The sequence below is a fragment of the Idiotropiscis lumnitzeri genome, chromosome 17 (assembly GCF_059441095.1).
Source record: "Idiotropiscis lumnitzeri isolate Australia: NSW breed Sydney's pygmy pipehorse chromosome 17, RoL_Ilum_1.0, whole genome shotgun sequence".
NCBI lineage: Eukaryota > Metazoa > Chordata > Actinopteri > Syngnathiformes > Syngnathidae > Idiotropiscis > Idiotropiscis lumnitzeri.
Window position 1 is genome coordinate 9317415 of NC_142407.1, and position 18837 is coordinate 9336251.

The 18837-nt window shown below is 38.1% G+C and overlaps 1 protein-coding gene across 5 annotated transcripts in view; it reads left to right on the plus strand.

The window, feature by feature from the left end:
* The first annotated feature begins 260 nt into the window (after window positions 1-260).
* The window catches only part of robo3 (roundabout, axon guidance receptor, homolog 3 (Drosophila)), a 91671-nt gene continuing 73094 nt past the window's right edge, over window positions 261-18837 (plus strand). For 2 of the 5 annotated variants that reach the window (XM_088280370.1, XM_088280371.1), the window contains exons 1-2: window positions 261-690; window positions 7274-7330. In XM_088280370.1, the coding sequence (XP_088136496.1) occupies window positions 540-690; window positions 7274-7330 (208 nt within the window). In that variant the 5' untranslated portion in view covers window positions 261-539. The remainder of the gene's footprint in view (window positions 691-7273; window positions 7331-18837) is intronic. The other 3 variants (XM_088280373.1, XM_088280372.1, XM_088280375.1) reach the window with 3 other exon arrangements.

The window sequence follows — 18837 nt, forward strand, 5'->3', positions numbered from 1 at the left end:
CGGGATTCCCCCTCATACACACACAGAAAGCGAAAGAGAGAGAGAGAGAGAGAGAGAGAGAGAGAGAGAGAGGGAGCTGAAGAGACGGGAGGGAGGTGCACAGGAGGAGCCAGAGGGAGGGGTTGGCGAGAGGAGAGCAGCAAATCCAAAGGGGTCATCATCACATTGGTGGATTCTTTTACACCAGTGAGAGGGTTTTTTTTTTGGGGGGGGGGGGTTTGGGGGGGGGGTATGTGTGATAGGAGACAGCATGTGAAGTTATGTGAACGCAGAACAAAAGAAGAAGCGAGGAAGGAATGATCCGATGCTCGGGAGGAACTCAATCAGTGGGTGGTCATCCCCCCCCCCCTCTCAAGTTGACATCTAGATCTAATTAATTGGCTAAAAATTTATTTACTTTGTAATTTCTCATAAGATCTCAAATTTTCTCTTGGCTTGGTATTGGACAAGACGGGCACTTTTTGAACTTTTCGAAACATCAAGGAAGGAGCCACCGGAGTTTTTAGCAAGTGCTGGTGAAATCGAGAGTGGCCGGCAAGATGCTGCGGTATTTGCTCAAGACGCTGCTGCAGATGAACCTGTTCACTGACCCCCTTCGGAACAACAACGGCACGGATCCGCTCTTCAACACATCCCTGCCGGCTTTTAACGGCTCTCTGCTCGACTGGGGGAACTTCACCGGCTTCAACGGTAAAAAGTCACATTTTGAATCTGCTTTTGGTCTGTGTGTGCCCTCTTCACCTTTTTCCTGTGACGGAACAATGCGGCTTCTCTTGAGAATAGGACTCAAAACATTTACAAGGTTGTGTCTTTTGTGATGGAAATGCTGAGCTGAGGCGGGAGGGAAGTGAAAGGAGATGCCAGGAGAGTGAATCAAAGTGATATGAAGTTAAAATAACGTGGCATTACTAAAATAATACAAAAGATTTTTTTATTTAATTAGACTAGATACTCCCGTTAACTTAAACCTTTTAAAATGACTTTCTAAAATGATTATTAGTTGTATTGAACAGTATAATATTAAGATTCTGCTTGCATTTTTATTTTTATTTTATTTTTAAATTCTTTTTTTTTTTTTTTTTTTTTGGTCCTTGCATCCCTGAACTAATTTTCTCGTCACTCCAAATCCTTGCGAAGGACTGTCAAACAGTCATCTCGCTCAATTTTTGTTAAATGAAGCTGTCTGCTGTCAGACGTGACGCGAGTGAATCTGTCACATCTGCTTATCTTTTGGATTGACTTTATCTTCACCTCTCGGTCAAAAAGTAAAGCTCAAACTCTGAAACCGTAAACCGGTTTAGTGATGGATTTTATAGGCAAGAAAGGAAGTATGTTTTTTGCTTTTCTTTTCTACGTGGGACATGAAGAACACACACACACATTGCTTTTATGATATTTCTTAGCATGTGTGTGCTTGTAGTTTGGTGTATTCTGTCACAGAGGAACCAAAGCGGTACCTTTTGTTTGGTAGATCCGTAGAACACGGGACTCGGCTCTTTTCGGCTCCATCACTATGTTGAATGTCAAGCTTTTCGTATTCTTTTCATTCCCATCCAAGCGGCAATTTCTAATGGAGTGGAGATTGAATTCGGTGTTCTCTAGCAGCAGGCTGACACACAAACGTGCTTCGTGTGAGGTTGGCTTCATATTCTCTGTCTTCCTGAGACCATCGAGCATTGTCCACAAAATCAGGATTGAGTCTACATGTTACGAAATGTGTTGTTCGACCATAAGCAAAGAATGAAATAAAATCCCCACCAGCCAGCAGTCCTGGGAAAAGAAAAAGAAAGAATTGAAGAGGTCTAAATATTGCCTAGAAACTGCATTTTAAAAATTGAAAATCGAGATGTGGTGATTCATCACTTGATGTTTGGCGTGGGGGGGGGGGGGTTGGGGGTGTTGCCGAGCGCATCCAGTTGAGAAGCGCGATAGAAAGTCTGTGGGAGGACAGCTTCGGTTAACCCGGAGCTCCACATGAAGATCAATGAGAGCCCCATAACCAATTTCGGATGGAATGGACTATTTGCCAAAAAGCGGGCTGTTGGCAAGTTTCTCCATTCGGTCGTTGTTCACGCTCCCTTCCTCTCTCTTGCAGTTTTTTTTTTTCCCAACCTCAAACGATGCATGGGGTCTGACTGTTAACTAATTATGCGCGTGACGATCAATTTGGTCACGCGATAAATGCTAAGTAATAGAGGTGCATTTGAATTATTGACGCATTCAAATTAGTATCAAAACACAATGTTGTCACTTTTGTGACTTTCTCAAATGGGTCGTTTTCAACACTATTTGAAATTTGCTTCAATGATGAATAAAGTACAATTATTTGAGTACTTACTGATCTAAAGCCATGCCTTACACTCTGATGTTTAATCCCGCACTAATATTTTAACTAGCAGGACAAGGGCTTGCTATTTTCCCGAGCTGGGCACATGACCCTTTTTTTTTGCCAGTCAGTCCCCCACCCTCCAGCCTCTATCTCTGTATCGTTCCAGCCTTGACCCTCCGACCTTATTCATAAAAATTGTCGGCCCCCTACCTTATTCTGTCCGTTTAATGAGTACAATTGGTGAAATTAATGATAGTCATTTTGTCATTCAGGTAAGGAAATACCTGTGAATGAGCTTTATTTGTATTACTTGTATAAATGTAATAGACATTAAAACTTGGTCCTCTTTAAATGTATTACTTGTTCTTTTATGCACTCATTTGAGCAAGTTTTTGTTTAAGATGGATGTTACTGCTCCGGGTAATTGTATAATGTCTTTATATGGGTGTGAACGCTGCCATTTGTCCCTTCGTCGGGTCAAGTAGGCTCCCCTTTGCTCTTTTCAGCATAAATTTGCTCAGGAGTCATTAACAGCCGGTTTGCCTATCTGCGTGCGTGTGTGCATATTTCCCTTCTAATTATTCTTTCAATTTTCATTATTCAAACGTGAACACCCCCAACCAAATTCCTTCCGATTTTTTCTTTTTTTTTTTTTTTTTTTTTGCCCAGACACCCCTCACACCATCTTCTTTCCATTCATGTCATACAATCCGTTCTGTTATATCTGATAACTGCAAATCTGACAGCGAAATAAAAAAATAAAAAAATCGATGGTGGATTTACAAGAGGAAAGACTAGCAGCATGGTGCCCATCAGGCGCTTTGAGAGGACGGTTAGCTTTCTTTCCCAAGGAACCCCGTGGCGCTTGTTTCACTTATTGGCTGCACTTTCTAATGATGCTCATCGCCAAGCTCTTTGAATCCAGCTGGTCGTAACCTGTTGCACGGAATGACAGAAGCATCATTCTGGCTACAGCTTCCAGTGCTTTCAAGTACAACCTGGTTGCTTTCGTCCTCATTTATTCAGTCTGAATCGTAAATGCGTTAATAATAGATTTCTAGGGAGTATTTAGGCGGCCAAACATCTTTATTCATTTGTGAGCTTCTTTTAGTAACTCCCGTTTTTGTGCTTTGGGTCTCACCGCAGCTCGACTCCTCAAGGGTGAATTATTGTCTTTTGGTCAATTTGAGTAACTCCCATCACATGCTCATGTGACACAGGTGCACAACTGGACAGAAATTAAATTAAAAAAATGTGCCACTTTGAATGCCACAGTTTCTGCCATATCAAGCTTGTTTGGATCATTCAAAAACGAGCTTTTTGAAGCGCACTGTTGTTGATGTTGGCAGTGTGGCTGTGACTCGGACTTTGTAGTGGAATAAAAAGGGAATGTCTGATGACCAGGAAAGCCTTCAGTAGTGGCAACAACGGCGAACAGAAGGGGAAGAGGCTTGCTGACCCTCATTGATGGCACTCAGCCAAAACTAACCCGGATTGTGGACTTGTCACATACAAGCCCTGTAATGGATCCGCTCATGATGCTCTGTTGAACATTTTTTTTTTATCCAGCAATTCCTTCAGGGACCAGCGGTCAGGGTCGGAAACGCCTGCACCTGCACCACACCTCTTCAAGTCTCCGTTTAAATGTTTTCCGATGCACTCTAGTTTTCAGTTAACAATCGAATGTATTTAATGTTTGTGTGTTTCATATTTAGTTTTGCCACAGTATCGGTTTGAAAAAAAAGTGGCATTATGTTATTGTGTAATAAAAATAAATTGTCATAAATACTCATCACTTGATGAGGAATGACTAGTAGTGCTTGTTGAAGGAGACTCGACGTTATGGATAGCGCTTTTTTTCACATTCAAGTTGCAAAAATGCGTGAATAAAAATCTTGTCTCATTGGAATGAATGGTTGCAGAGCAATACTGTCACCTTGTGGTGTTGTCACATTATTACAATGTAATAAACATCTTGGGTCGTTATTTAATGTGTAATAGATACTCTATTACACTGGTGGATTGATATTGATAGAGAACAGACTACATTTAAAGATATTCAATTTTAAATTCCCATTTAGGAAGATTGGTGGCTGCTTGGATATTCTAATTGACAGCCGGCGAAGAAAGAACTCCTCCTGTCACCTATGCGCCCCCCCCCCCCTCCCCCAAGTCTTTATTTTATCCATTCCTGTTATCTGCTTCACCTCACTTCCAATTCACCTTGACTCATTGCTTTGGCAACAATGTGCGACTCCATCATGTATAATGGAGAAAAAAAAAAAAGTCTTTGAGTACATTTGCATTTCATTGCACAGTCTCTCCCTTTTCTCCTCGGAGCTCCCTCACCTTATCTGTCCGTCTGCCCCTCCCATGTTTCTCATTAAGGAAGCTTCTCGGCTTTATATAGTAGCAAAATAGCATCAGGAGGTGCTCAGCAGCTCAGCCGCAACTCAGCAGTCGAGCGAGGCTCCCAATTACCATCAAAGGATCTTGATGTATTTCAACAGCTAAGCTTGAGCCGACTCATCACGGTTTCCATCAAGCGAGAGCTCGCTGTATCCTTGAAAGGCTTATCAATGACTATTTCCATCAAAAGCACCAATCTATTGGGGCAGTGTTGAAACACTGACGTCTGCCGTCCTGAATTGACATTTAAAATATTAGGGCCATATTATTTGACATGACTAAAATTAAAATAAATAAGAAAACATGGATTTGTGTATTTTGGAATCTATCATGTAATCGGAAGGAAGGATAATTACATAATTTTACAAGAGAGTGATTTTTGGAGAGAGAGTGGCTGCCGGTGTACGAAAGTTAAGTTGTTGCGATTTTAATTTCCTTCACATGATGACGATTTGTATGTTTTTGTGATACAATTGTTCTGCTTAACCGAATAGAATACAATAAGGACTTTTTTCTTACTTTGCATAATCGTTTGCTTTTTTTTTTTTCTGGGGCACCCGATTTTTGTTAAGTCTGACAGCTGCTCTTAACTAACTGTTGGCTGCAGAATCCCAAAATTATTTCAGTTTCTCTCCATCTAGTCAAGTTTTTTTTTTTTTTAGCTAAATTTGTTAAAATAAACAGAAAAGTTAAATACATGTTTATTTTTCTGAAAAACAAAATGAAATAAATGAGTGTGTTTGTTAATAAAACACAAAGATGGAATAGTTACAAGCATCGGAAAAAAAAAATAGCAAAACCAAATAGAAATTTACAAGGTTAAGAGAAAATGAATTTGTACTCTGCGTGCTTTCTTTTTGCACACATTTCCTACTGGGAGCCGCACACACCTCTCACCACACGGTCTTAATCAATGGAAAATTGATTATCGGGTAGGCTGTGGATGTCAATGTTCAGCGACTAACATTTTGTTTTTCCGATCCCTCGGCCTGGTGGATGGGCGGAGCCTCCAGTGCACACCTGCTGGTCCTCCCAATCAGTTGGGTATAAAGGTGCTGGAGAAGTGGAAGTTAGTCGCCGGAATATTGTTGCTGCTTGCCTGGGTTTGTTAGTTTATCGTGTGCTTCTGTCGTTCGCCATGTTACTTATTTTCACGTAAGTAAATTCCCATTTTAGTGTTTTCCGTCTTCGTTGCTTTTGTTTGTCCTATTTTTTTGTTTTATTTATTTTTTCTTATTTTTTTAGTCACCTGTTCGTAATTCACTGCGCTTCCGTTCCTTTTATTTCCGTTCGTGTTTTTTGTTACTTGTGCCGGCGTCTAACTTCCACTGTGCTCCGCCCATCCAATTTTCTGTCCGTATCAGCGTCATGCTGATGTAGTTATTGTTTTGATTAGTTTGCATTTATTTCTTGCTGACCTGCTCTCGTGTTTGAATAAAGATTCTGTATTTGCTCACATTTGATTTTTTTGGCTCTATTTTGGGGTTTGAAGTTCTGTACAAACGATCGTGACAGTGGAGTGGAGAAAAAAAAATAAATTTGATGTGCTGGAAATAAAAACTGGCAGCAATTTTGGACCCGACATGCCAATTTTAGTTTTAATCAACATTAGAATTTAACAACATATTTTTTCCCCAAATTGACAATATACATGTATCGACTCGAGCTGATTGCCAATTTATCGAGAAAAAAATAGTCAAATAGGCGGGGCATGTTTCTCTTCTTCTTGCATGACGCTAAAACGACACTTTAGCTTATGTTTATAAATCTTCTGTGGAAATGTGTCTCACTGACTAAAATAACACCGATGCAAAATTCTGTACTTAAGCAAGGAGCAGGAATGGAAATGAGGCAGCGTTTGTGGTGACGATGAGGACGTGAAGAGGATGGAGAGAATCTAGAGAAGGGCAAGGTTTTCTACTTTGTAAGCGAGAGAGCGCCACTCTGCATATGCTAATAGAAGCATGGACAACTTCTTTCATCACAGCAAGGATTTGTCGGCTGGCGAGCACAGGCGGATTGGATGGTGATTAGGATATAAGACAGCGCTTAAATTTCCACAGAAGGTGCCATATGGGGGCAGGAATTGGGAGTGTAGATCAGCCGAGATAGTACCACGATGAATTTTAATATTTGATACGACATTGAAAACAATATTCAGACTGGTAGTAAAACTGGATTATGATAATGTAGGTGGATATCCTGGGGTGTATAAAATGCTGAAGTTGATTTAGTAAGAGCGTCTTTTTCACGTCCGCAGCTGTTTTTATATATAAACTATTAGCTATCAGAAGTAATATTACATTTTAATTTTCCAGAAATGTGTTCATTAAAAAAAATTAAAAAAAAAAAAAATATATATATATATATATTTATTTATTTATTTTTTTTTTTTTTTTTTTAGATGGTCCAATGGAAATATTTTACCAAGTAAAGAAATTTGGCCTGGACAAAAATGATGATACACTTAAAATGTTGTCACTCAAATCAAAAGATTTCTGTACCTCTTAATGAGAATTCTGTACCTGTCAACAGGTATTTTGGCCCACTGGATTCTCACTCCTCGTGAGCAAACTGATCCATCTGTCTCAGGTTTGAGTTCAGGTTTTGCCTTTTTCAGAATGCATGTTTCACAAACAAATGATCAATAGGACTTAAACGTCCGTGAAAGCCACTTTTGAAGAGTCACTTTATTTTATCTTTGTCATTCTTTTTAAGGTTTTCAATATTTGTGTTTTGAGACTTTATGTTGATGTATCATAATCTTGAAATGTCACCCTTTTATAAAATGAAACAAAGCAACCTCAGAGCCTAATGGAGCCGCTTCCACGTTTCGCAATCGGCGTTTAATTTTTTATTTTTTTTTAAAACACAAACAAGTGTAATCAACAATATCTAATTGTTCCCATCCATCAGTGTTCTGTCACAATAACTGCCTTTCTCACTCTATTAGAAAAAAAAAAAGCTAGCCATTGTGATAGAAGTTAATGCACACGTGTGTAAGGGGGGGCAGTGAACATGTGAGGTTAAGTGTACTGATGACTCTGGGGTCACAAGAGAGGTCACAACCCTTGACCCATCTTCAAATCCCCTCTCACCCTCTTGACATCATTACTCATGTGGCCCCCTGCCACTCACACCTGCCCAGTGTCACTCGAGTCAGATAATGAACTTGTGTTAACTCACAAACAAATAAATGGAAGCATGACACCTCAGCCTATATTCCAATTTCCAATTGGGATCGTTTTTTTTTTTTTTTAAAGGAGCACGGAAGGAGTGTAATTACTACATCATTCATATTATACTTTTGCTGCGAGTAAAATGACGCCATATATGCTGTCCATTTAGCACAAGCCTTCCATGCAACACACACACACACACACTGCACGTGCATGGCGGTAATGTATACAGGACACGACGATCATTCCCGTCAAAATCCCTTTCACATAATCCAAATCGTAATGCGAGTAATCCTTTGAATCCTTGTTGGCGGCAAAAAAAATTAATGTGAATGATAACGCTGGAGAATCAGTACAATTGGTCACACTAAAACATAATATATAAACAGTGGTGATGATGCACGCATACTTATGTGGATCCTCCTTCGGTTGCCTTTGCAACGTATTCATTTCAATTTGGTCTAGCATGCGGAGATGTGAAGAGTTTGTCAAAAATATCTTGAAGAATATTTATATTATATTTATCCTGTCTCACAGTGTTGATTTGTTTCGATTTGTATTTAAATATTGTCTTCGCATGCATCTTACATGTACGTTTTTTTCACCTTAAAAAAAATAATTTCAAAGATGACCAGTCAAAAAATGTTGATGGTACAGCACTCAACCGTGTTAGTGTTCAGGGATGTGCTGCTATAAAACCTCCACGCAGGAAAATGAGTTATTTAATTTCAAGACACAATTGATCGACCAAAGCATAGAAAATCTAGCAACTAAAAATGTGAAGCTTGCAACATTACATTCAATATAAATTGCACCATCATTTTATAAATGTCAGGAATGCTGGTACAAGCTGCAACGTTGAATGTACAAGCACCTTAATTATCTTTATTTAGTTTTAATATGCACATAACTTAAACAATTTAGGCTGGAGGCTAATGATGGTTACATAAGAGAAGCTGCTTGCTGGTGCGATGTGTTGCGATTTACATACAATCCAATTAATCAAATAATTTGCCTGTGACGGGCAAAATAATCATTTGTGGCAGCCCTAGGTGAGAATTATTACATAGCCTGCAAAAATGTCAGTCAGACATTTGGCGTGTGGCTTTATCGTTAGACCTCAACATAAATAAGATTCATGAGGGTCGGGGGCAACTATTTCTATGTATTCACATTTTACCATAGTGCCACATAACCAGAAAAAAAAAGAAAATATTTTTTTTTGGTGTCCTTACTACTAACAAGATCAAAGTCATTGAATTCTTAAAAAAAAAAGAGGAAAAAAGTCATGGTCTGACTTGAAAAGGACTGTAATCTCTGCATTATGCAACAAAGAGTCATCACAGAGGACACCTTCTGAAAGAAAGCTGAAGGACGACATTCACTGAGAGACACAAAGGCAGACTTCCTTGTGAAAAGTGAAGTGACAGTACGTGGGTGGCCACGGGGCAACGAGGCACTCTGACATTTTCAGGCATATATTAAGATTGGCAGTTCTTCTTGCAGCTCACCAGCTTGATTTCCATAAAGCTATTTATTAGGCTGATTTCCCGGGCTGGGATCAACAGGGACCTGGGGGTGGTGGACAGAGGGGACTGATGACGCTGAGGTCGGCTGGCAGAAGGTTAAGGCTAAGTCGCTATGGAAACAGCACTGCGAGGGTCGCGAGAATGATTGGAAATAGCGGGCAGCCAATTACAGGTAGAGAAGAGATACAGAGGCGAGAGCTTAGCGGTCAGACGCACAGTAACTCTTGCGGTCACTCTTACAATAAATATGATGAGTTCTTTTTTTTTTTTTTTTTTTTTTCCTAACAAAGCGGAGTTCATGGTGTCTGGACACATATGAAAGTTTGAATAGGACTCTCACAGGTGGGTGGCAAGGACCTCCCAACCTCGCCAAGGCGCAGTGCAGGCATATATTTCACAAGCAGTTAGTCTCATTATAGCAATCTAATATATGTAAATGACGCTTCGAATCTGCTTCATAAACCAGTTGTAGTATTTTTGGACTCCAATAGATGGCACTCACTGGGCTGAAAGCTGAAAGCACACTGACTTGCCATTTTATTAAACCCATTATTTAAACCAACAGTGCCATCTACAGGACACAAAAATACAACAACTGGTTCATGAAGCACATTTGAAGCTTCATTTTCCCGTCACTAAAGCTGAAATGTTTAACTTTTTGTAAGCTGATTTCTTGAGGTGAGGCAAACCAATTTACTTCAAGTGGTTGCTTGAAATTAAACGGAATAAGTTTGCATAATTGCGTTCCGCCAATAAACATTTAGTTCAACCTGGAAGTGGTGCATTTGAACCCACAATCATGCTGATGAATTCATGAATGTTGGAAATGTTTCGCACGTTTTCAAAAGATGGTTACTTTTCAAAATGTGGGTTTATTTTCTAAGGCGGACAACTCGTCATATTAGAGAAAACAAAGCAAATAAAACAGAGGACATAAGTTGGTTGTGGAATGCAAAAGTGATTAAAATCATTTTTATTTTATTAACACTTGAAAGGGCTAACTTTTTTTTTTTACATTACTTATTAATTGTTTACTGACATCACATTATTTAAGACTCACACTATTAGGTTTTATGCAGAATATTGTTCTTACTTTTTTCTTTGTATTTTATTCTGATCTTAGTTTTTGTTATATACGTAAACATTTTGGGGTTTTAGCATCGCGGGATTAATTATAATTTGAGTAGTGCAAATTGCATAAAATATTTTAAATCAGTATTGTTTATGTTATTACATTTATTTCAGTTTCCCAGTACTTAATGTACTATAAATATGCTGTGGTCTTTATTATTTAAAAAAAAAAATGCTGTATTTATATTACTTGTAGTAGTGATAGTAACAGCAGTGGACAAAGTAGTTGAAGTCCTTTTATTTTCGAAATTATTTTAATTTATATTAATATCCATTTTTTTCCTAAAATAGAATAAATTATTTATTGATGCTGCTATTGTAGAATAAAATTCAAGAAATTATTAGTACATGTTTACATAATTTTTATGATAGCCTTGACGAGTTCAAACATACTTCTGCTCTTTTAAGGATGATGGGTTGCTGGCCTCCAAGCTTTGCTTAGGATTTTATTACTTATGTATTCATTTTATCATTATTTTATAATCTGTATTTATGGAATTATTCGTTATTTTCATTTTTTTTTCCAAACATGAATATGGATTTGTCTTAAATAAATGTGGTGCACGATTCAAGCAACATAATTAACGCATTATACGTAACATTGCGGACATAGTGCTCATTTTTGTTTTTTAATTTCGAATTCAAATAATTTGGAGCATCAACATCACATTAAGTGCTAATTACTGCATTGTGGTTTGAATTTTCTATATCACTGAATATACATTTTACTTGCTGATCTCAACTCTTATTGTAGTTTATACAATATGATGTTGTTTTAACCTAATGAGAACAACGAATTGTAAAAGACGGGTTTAAAAGAGGGCCCTCTGTGAATGACCTCACCAGTGCATAAAGTGAATTCCTGATGATGAGAGATGATGTCGTAGGGCAGCATTACGTCATCTTAACCTTGTAGCACAGCTGTGCTCACCTGGACACAAAGGGAGCACAGCTTTTTGAAGGCAGTAAGTGGGGGGAAGAATGAAGCTACGTAAGCGATGAGTCAGTGCAGTGTTCCGTCATCAAAGTAGAATCAATACAAATAAGGACGAGTGTGAGGCTCAATCTCTGTGCAGCAAATGTCTAAGAGAAAAAGAAGAAAAAAAAAAGAAACGATTATACTGCAAAGGTCAACTGATGTTAATAAATAGCATGTTTGGGGAATCGATATTGTTTTTATCTGTGTGCCTTTTCAAACCCTGTTTTCTCTTATTTACCACGCTGGTGCTCTGAATTTTAAAGAGTTTACACACAAACACGCACACACACACATATATGTATATATATATATATATATATATATATATATGTATAGATTTTATTTCTCTCTTAATTTATAACTTTCTTTTGCTCAATACAGTTTTTTTATTGTTTTGTGGTATTAAGTTTTACTTTATGCATAAAAATTTTAAAGTATAGTGTTTAAGGTAGTATTTGTTTCGTGAATAAATGTTATTTCTACTCAGTTCAGGAAGAGTAGGTGAATGAGTAACATTCAAGAGACGAAAAACTAAAAAGGCAAACTCGCGACTCACACTGCGTTATAGAACAAGTGCGACCTCTGGTGGAGGGCATTAGTTCTGTACATCACAAACATTATATGAATGTCAATCCAATTTACGATTGCGTGTCCGGACGCCTTGGTGTTAATTCTTCACAAAAATAAATAAATAAATAATGAAAATAAAAAAAAACACATTTTAAATCTTAATGTGGCAAAAGGTTAAAATAATAATAATAATAAAAAAAAAACCTTCAAGGTGACCAAATATTTCGTATGCAGACATTAAAATAAATAAATTTTCAAATCAGTAAATACGTATCGAAATAAGTATTAACACATAACACAACTATAGTATATGTACATGACAATACGAATAAATGCATTCCGAAATAAATGAGTCATGAGACGTTCATTTCGACGGACTCCTTTCTTTGTAATACCAGCTTTGAACAGCAGATGTCAGCACAGCACCGCGGTGTGGTAAATTTGGTAAACGATGATACAGGGCTCCTTTGACAAGGAACACAGTGGCCCATAATCTGAGATTGGGCTCAACCTGTAATTCGATTTGCCAAGTAACATTTTATCTCACAGTTTTTGACTAATATTACTAATGTTACTGTTGACCAGAAGTTATCAGAAACAAAAAAAATCCTACATTTGTTATTAAAAATTAAACCGTAAATCCAGTGGTGTGAGTGGATGAAAAAATGCTTGCACTGTCTCAAACTTAATCAGTGAAAGGGGGCGATCTGGCGCCCTGTCACACTTATTCTTGTCATTAAATATTGTATGAACAAAAATCGCCTATTTGCAAGCAATTGAATGTTACTCTGTTGTTAGTTGAACGTTTCAAAATGATAAAAACATGTGATGTTTTACGTTTTCTTTTTTTTGTATCCCAAATAATTCCAGGATTTTACCATCAGTGATCAATTTAATGGTTTATTTTTACTATCACCTGCACTTTAATTACAATGCGTGCAGCTGGACGCATTGCTGCAATAAATACGAAACTATCATATTTAAATTTTAAACAAAACCAGTGCAAAAAAAAAGTTAAATTCAATCCAATAGGGAAATAAATTCCTTGTTTAGACGTTTTTATTTGCGTACAGGGCAATAAGCAATACTCAATGTGAAAGTGGCGCAAGACTCAAGGGATGTTATTTTTGCTTTTGGCCACTAGAGGGCAATAGAGACATTGCTGCGGCACAAACACAAAGAGCAGTCACATAGGCAGATTAACCTCCAGTTCAAAATTTGAATGGACTGATTGGTTTGTGTTGATTCTCAAATTGTCTCCAAGCTGTGTGATGACTTGACACATTTGCTTCTCAGAGTATTTTTTGATTATTCTTGTTTGGTTGCTTGCAGCAGATGAGAAGGCGTTACCGCTTGGAGACTCTTCCGGAACATCCCAGCCTCACACATACTTTCATCCATCACTCTTTCTGGCATTTGGGAACGCCCCCACCTATTTCAAAAGGATACGTTTTTTGTCTAGGTTATGTGGGGCCATTTGCTTTTGTTGAAATCTGAATATTAAATCGCATCTGTGTATGCGTCCGCAACAGAAATATTTCATGCATGGTCGAAATGAAGCGCAAGATCATTATCAATCATTATTATGCATTTCATTTACATTGTAAAAATTCACGTTTTTTACTCTCATCTTACGTTTTGGACAGGCGGTCATTTCTCATGCTTATTGTCATTATTATTATGCATCCCAAAGTAATCATCTCACGTTTCAGCAGCCAGTTTGAATAAGCGCTGTTTTTGTGTTTCAGATATTGGTTTATCCAGTTTATTAACACGTATTACAAGGCTCTAAATATTTTTTTTTTCTTTGCGTAGCAGTTTTGCGACTCAATGACTTAATTTGAGCTGCAACTTTCTAATTTTGTGGAATTTTTTTTTTTTTTTACCAGGGACCTGAAGCAAGGGTTTTATCAAACCAGCGTCTCACAAACTTTATTGAGCCAAGTCACATATTTCACATCTCACGGCACACCACTTGGCCAAAAAAATGTGAACATCGCTATTCAATCGGCTCATTCATGCAGTCAATACACTCGCCAGATAGGGCGTAGTGTCCGATATGATCCGAAAAAAATGCAACTAAAGTGTATGCGACACGCAACATGGACTGACGTGCACACACACTCACAAAAAAAAAAAAAAAGAAAGACATCACACAGTGCAATTTCAGCAGAAATAAATATGATCCCGCTTGTTGGGGCTCATTTTTATCATCTCATATTGCCTGAGTAGCGAGGCGGGAGGAGGTAGAAATATTTTGAAGATATGAGGCAACACTTCTCAATCTTGGCACCTAATGGAGACGTCTATTAAAAATGACGTCTTTCAATTCCGTCCGCTACGTGTCGCATTTGTGCAAAGAAATTGCAATTGAGCTGCAGCGTGAGCATAGCCTAAATGTGGAAACAGACGCACAATTCTACGAAATGGTGTGTGTAATGAAATCCCTTCAATTGATAAATGCATTGAAGTAAGCAGTCGCACATAGTAAATGACTGAAAAGTGCATCTCTGTGAAATTAATGATCTCAGGCAGGGGGTCTGCCGCAGCAAATGAAATGGTACTTGATTTGATTACCGAATGTTCTTCTCAATGAGTTCTTACTATAAACTCAAGTGTGGCTTCAAAGTTGATATGCACCGTTGTGTTTTGCTGCATTTATTATACGAATTTCTAACTCCTCCGAGGTAGCGTGTGCTATCTGCACCATTCTGGATGCGATCCTCACTAGGATCCGTTTAAAGCTCATTTAAGGTTTGAATTTGATGAATGCAATTACGGAAAAATACAACCGTCGTCAGCCGATGTGCTGAGCTTTGGCAAATCACCACCGACGCTTTCATTTTACTACAGAATTATGCTAATTGAATCTATTTATCATTGGACGCTCTCAACAGGTGGCGGCGCTGGCCAATTCTCTTTCCGAATTCAATTGCCGTTTCTGCAATAATTATGACAAATTGTCCCTTCCTGTGGGGTTGTATAATTATTCAGATACAATGTCAGCCTGTGAAACATGGAGATTATTTGTGGACCAAAATATTGTTCAGAATTGCCTCAGGCCATTTTGGCTAGTGGGTCGACGATTAAGCTCTTCATTATGTGCATTTCAACTACATCAATATATCTCATCTTCCTTTCGGAGCTAGTTGACAAATCTAGTATTTACACGGCTTTCGTTCATTACCTCTCAAACAAAGTGTGCGATTTGGGCCTGAGCGTGTGTGTGTGTGTGTGTGTGTCTGCATGCAGAAAAACAAAGGAAAATTGCGACGATTCAAGCAGATGTTGAGCGTAGGATGCAGGATACAGGAAGTTGGATCTGGCTTTAGACATCCTCCCTCAGGTCTTCATGTGTTTTGACGTCAACACCAAGCAGGAAGTCGGAAATTTCAGTTTTTAGTAGTGATGGGAAAATGAAGCTTCAAATTTGCTTCGTGAATCAGTTGTTGTATTTTTGTGTCCTGTAGATGGCACTGTTGGTTTTAATAAAGGGTTTTAAAAACGGCAAGTCAGCCCAATGTTGAACAGAGAGCGCCATCTACTGGAGTCCAAAAACGCTACAACTGGTTCATGAAGCAGATTTGAAGCTTTATTTACCCGTCACTAGTTTTTAGTTTCAGAGAATTTAGCACATATTTATAACAGCCAAAAATGAATCTCATTTTAATTAATCATTCCAAATTTGATTGGATGCATCTCACATGCAAATGACCTGACAATGACATATATTCACAGCATTTTATTTCTTTGTAAGAAAGCAGAGACAGGAGTCTGAAATTTGATCTTGGACACAAGCTTACAGCTACTAAATGGGAAATCTATCATGGTCAACGGTTGGAATTGAATTCCGTAGAAGAAGTCGGGCAACTTTGTACTCGTTCACCGGTTTAATTTAAAACTAGTTGTACTGCAAGATTGAGAAGTCATTGGTATTGATCCGCAACTAAACACAAATGAGATTTCTCTCGGGTTCAGCGGACTTAATCAGACTGTTGTTGTTGTTTTTGTGGTACCTGAGTTGTTTTTTTTTTGTTGTTTTTTTTCATTTTTTGATAAGGGCTCAAATATCCTTTCATATGTATATTTCCAAAGAGATTTAAGAAATACATTTTGGCACATACATGAATACTTTCCTCCAACTTCTACTCACTCCATCCGACCCTGACCTTGTTCCGCCGATGACTTTGGAGACCTGCAATCATAGGTAGCGCCAGTTGCACTCATCTGAGGAACTGTGGGCGCTGACCTTGGGTCTTGTGACGTTTGATTAGACCAGGACACAGAATATTAATAAGGAGTCTGAGTTGGCCAACTCACATTTGAATGAGGGCTGATTTCGAGTACCATCGAGTTATTGTATTGTCTGCTTTGACTTTCTCACATTTGAAATGAACTCGTAATGGGTCCATTGGAATTTTCTAACAACCCTTTTAAATTATACAATGCGTCCACAGTTTGCATTTCTAATATTGGACCAGTGACTTTGGGGCTGCAACTGCGCAGATCGACGTTGCTCTACTTTATATTTGCGGGAGAACTTTGGATCTCTCTTTGTTGAGATAGTCTTTTGAGTTATATGCTTGGATGGTGCCACTGTCAATTTTTTTTTTCTCAATGTATTCAGTTGTCAGTTCGACTTACAATTTCAACGAAATAATAGAACAGCGAACGGTTGTTAGCGTTTGTTTTCTGTAAGCCGCAGCACCATTTTTAACAAGAGCAAAACCACCGTCAGCCCTGCTAACCCTGCAATTCAGACACTGCCAACAGTCGTTATGTGCTTGTGTTTGTGCTTGTGCCGGGCTTTCCATCTGGCTTCTCAAGGTTTAAATCCCCGTTCAATTTTGGCGTCTCAAACATTGTGCGCTCAAAGGGAAAAAAATGCAGCATAGTCAAGTCAATGAATAAAGATGACAAAGGTAAAAAAAAAAAAAAAAAAAAAAGTATTATACTTTAAACCTCATTAAGTCTTCGAAATTAATCCTGAATGTTAATGATATTTTAGCACATGTGCAAATCTAGCATTGAATTTTAGTCCGTGAGGATTTACAAGATGATCAAAGTAGTGATGGGAAAATGAAGCTTCAAATTTGCTTCATGAACCAGTTGTTATATTTTTCAGTCCTGTAGATGGCACTGTTGGTTTAAATAAAGGGTTTAAAAAAATGGCAAGTGAGTGTGCATTCAGCCCAATGTTGAACAGAGAGTGCCATCTACTGGAGTCCAAAAATACTACAACTGGTTCATGAAGCAAATTTGAAGCTTCGTTTACCCATCACCAGATCAAAGCGATTAATCCCATTTATAGACAAAAAAAATATATGTTTTTCCGGATGTTTTTTCCACAAGCGGCCATTTATTATGACAGAAGTTGTATTGTATTCACCAATAACAAAAAAGAGGATGCTGGAAATAACAAGCTGACACAAATGCATCAGCAGTCGCAATTATTCGGGGGAGAGAAGACGAGATGGAATGGATCCTACAGCACAGGAACAAAATAATTCTGTCTGGGTTTCTGTGTTCTGTTGTATGGATGACATCTCAGGTTTCATGACTGTCTTTTGTCTCTTTCTGCAATGGACCGTATAGCAAGCTCAGCTATGATTCATCATTTTTATGTATTCCCTTTTGAATGACTGGCCTAAGACAAAACAAGGAGATGGTAATAAACACACAAGAGGAACATGCATCATCTTTCTTCTAATCTATACGGCTTATCCTCACGAGGGTCATACCAGAGTTCATTGCAAGGAACATTCTACCCCCCCCCAAAAAGAATGATTATTTGCATTTAAGACAAAATAAACTGCACAAAACAAAGAAGATAGTGGCAAGATTTAGATTTTCACAAATGAAAATATTTTTTCTGCTTTTCATTATAACGAATACAATCTTCTGACAATTTTTTACAGCCCTTTTGTTTTCCTTTTGTTGGTCGTGAGTGGCCTCGATTTTGTTATCTTGCTGGTCTGATTGGGTTGTTTAGAGAAAAATGGGAGAGCGGCCATTGTTTGACTATCACACATTGCTTATCACAACTGCATTGGATTGAAATGATTCACTGTGCCGTAGCCGGAAATACACACGGCTCTCGAAAGTAGAAAGGTTTGATTGTAGCTCGTGGAGCCTGAACGCCTTCGGCCGTTCTCACTTAATAACCATTGCGGAGGTGTAAAAAGGTCATTCCTATTTGTTGGCAGTGTATCAAATGCCCTGCAGAATTCTCCACACAGGTTGGATGCATGCCTATATATGAAGTCTGCGAAGAATAGACGAACACAAAACAAATTTACAAACAGTGTCTGAGTTGAATGTAGCATTAGATTCATATTTGGCATATTTGATTTAGTGAAAAGCATCCAAACTTGTCATCCAACACAGACAAGAAAAAATTAGAATGATCTAAACAGAGCTTTATTTAACTTAAGATGCACTTTAATGAGAGTAACAGAAAGAAAAACTCGGATGACAAAAGTCTAAGCAACTAAATTAAAAAAAAGGATATTGTTGAACAGAAAGAGGTGGGCAAAAGTGACAACGGATTAACAGTGCACAAACAAACCAAAAGCGCACTTACATAAGGAGAGAAACACTAATAAATGGAAGAACAACAGCAGCACTAAAATTTGATAAATGGAGGAACAAACGGAAATACACTGCTGACGAAATGGAGATAAAGATGTTGAGACGATGGTGGTAAGCAAT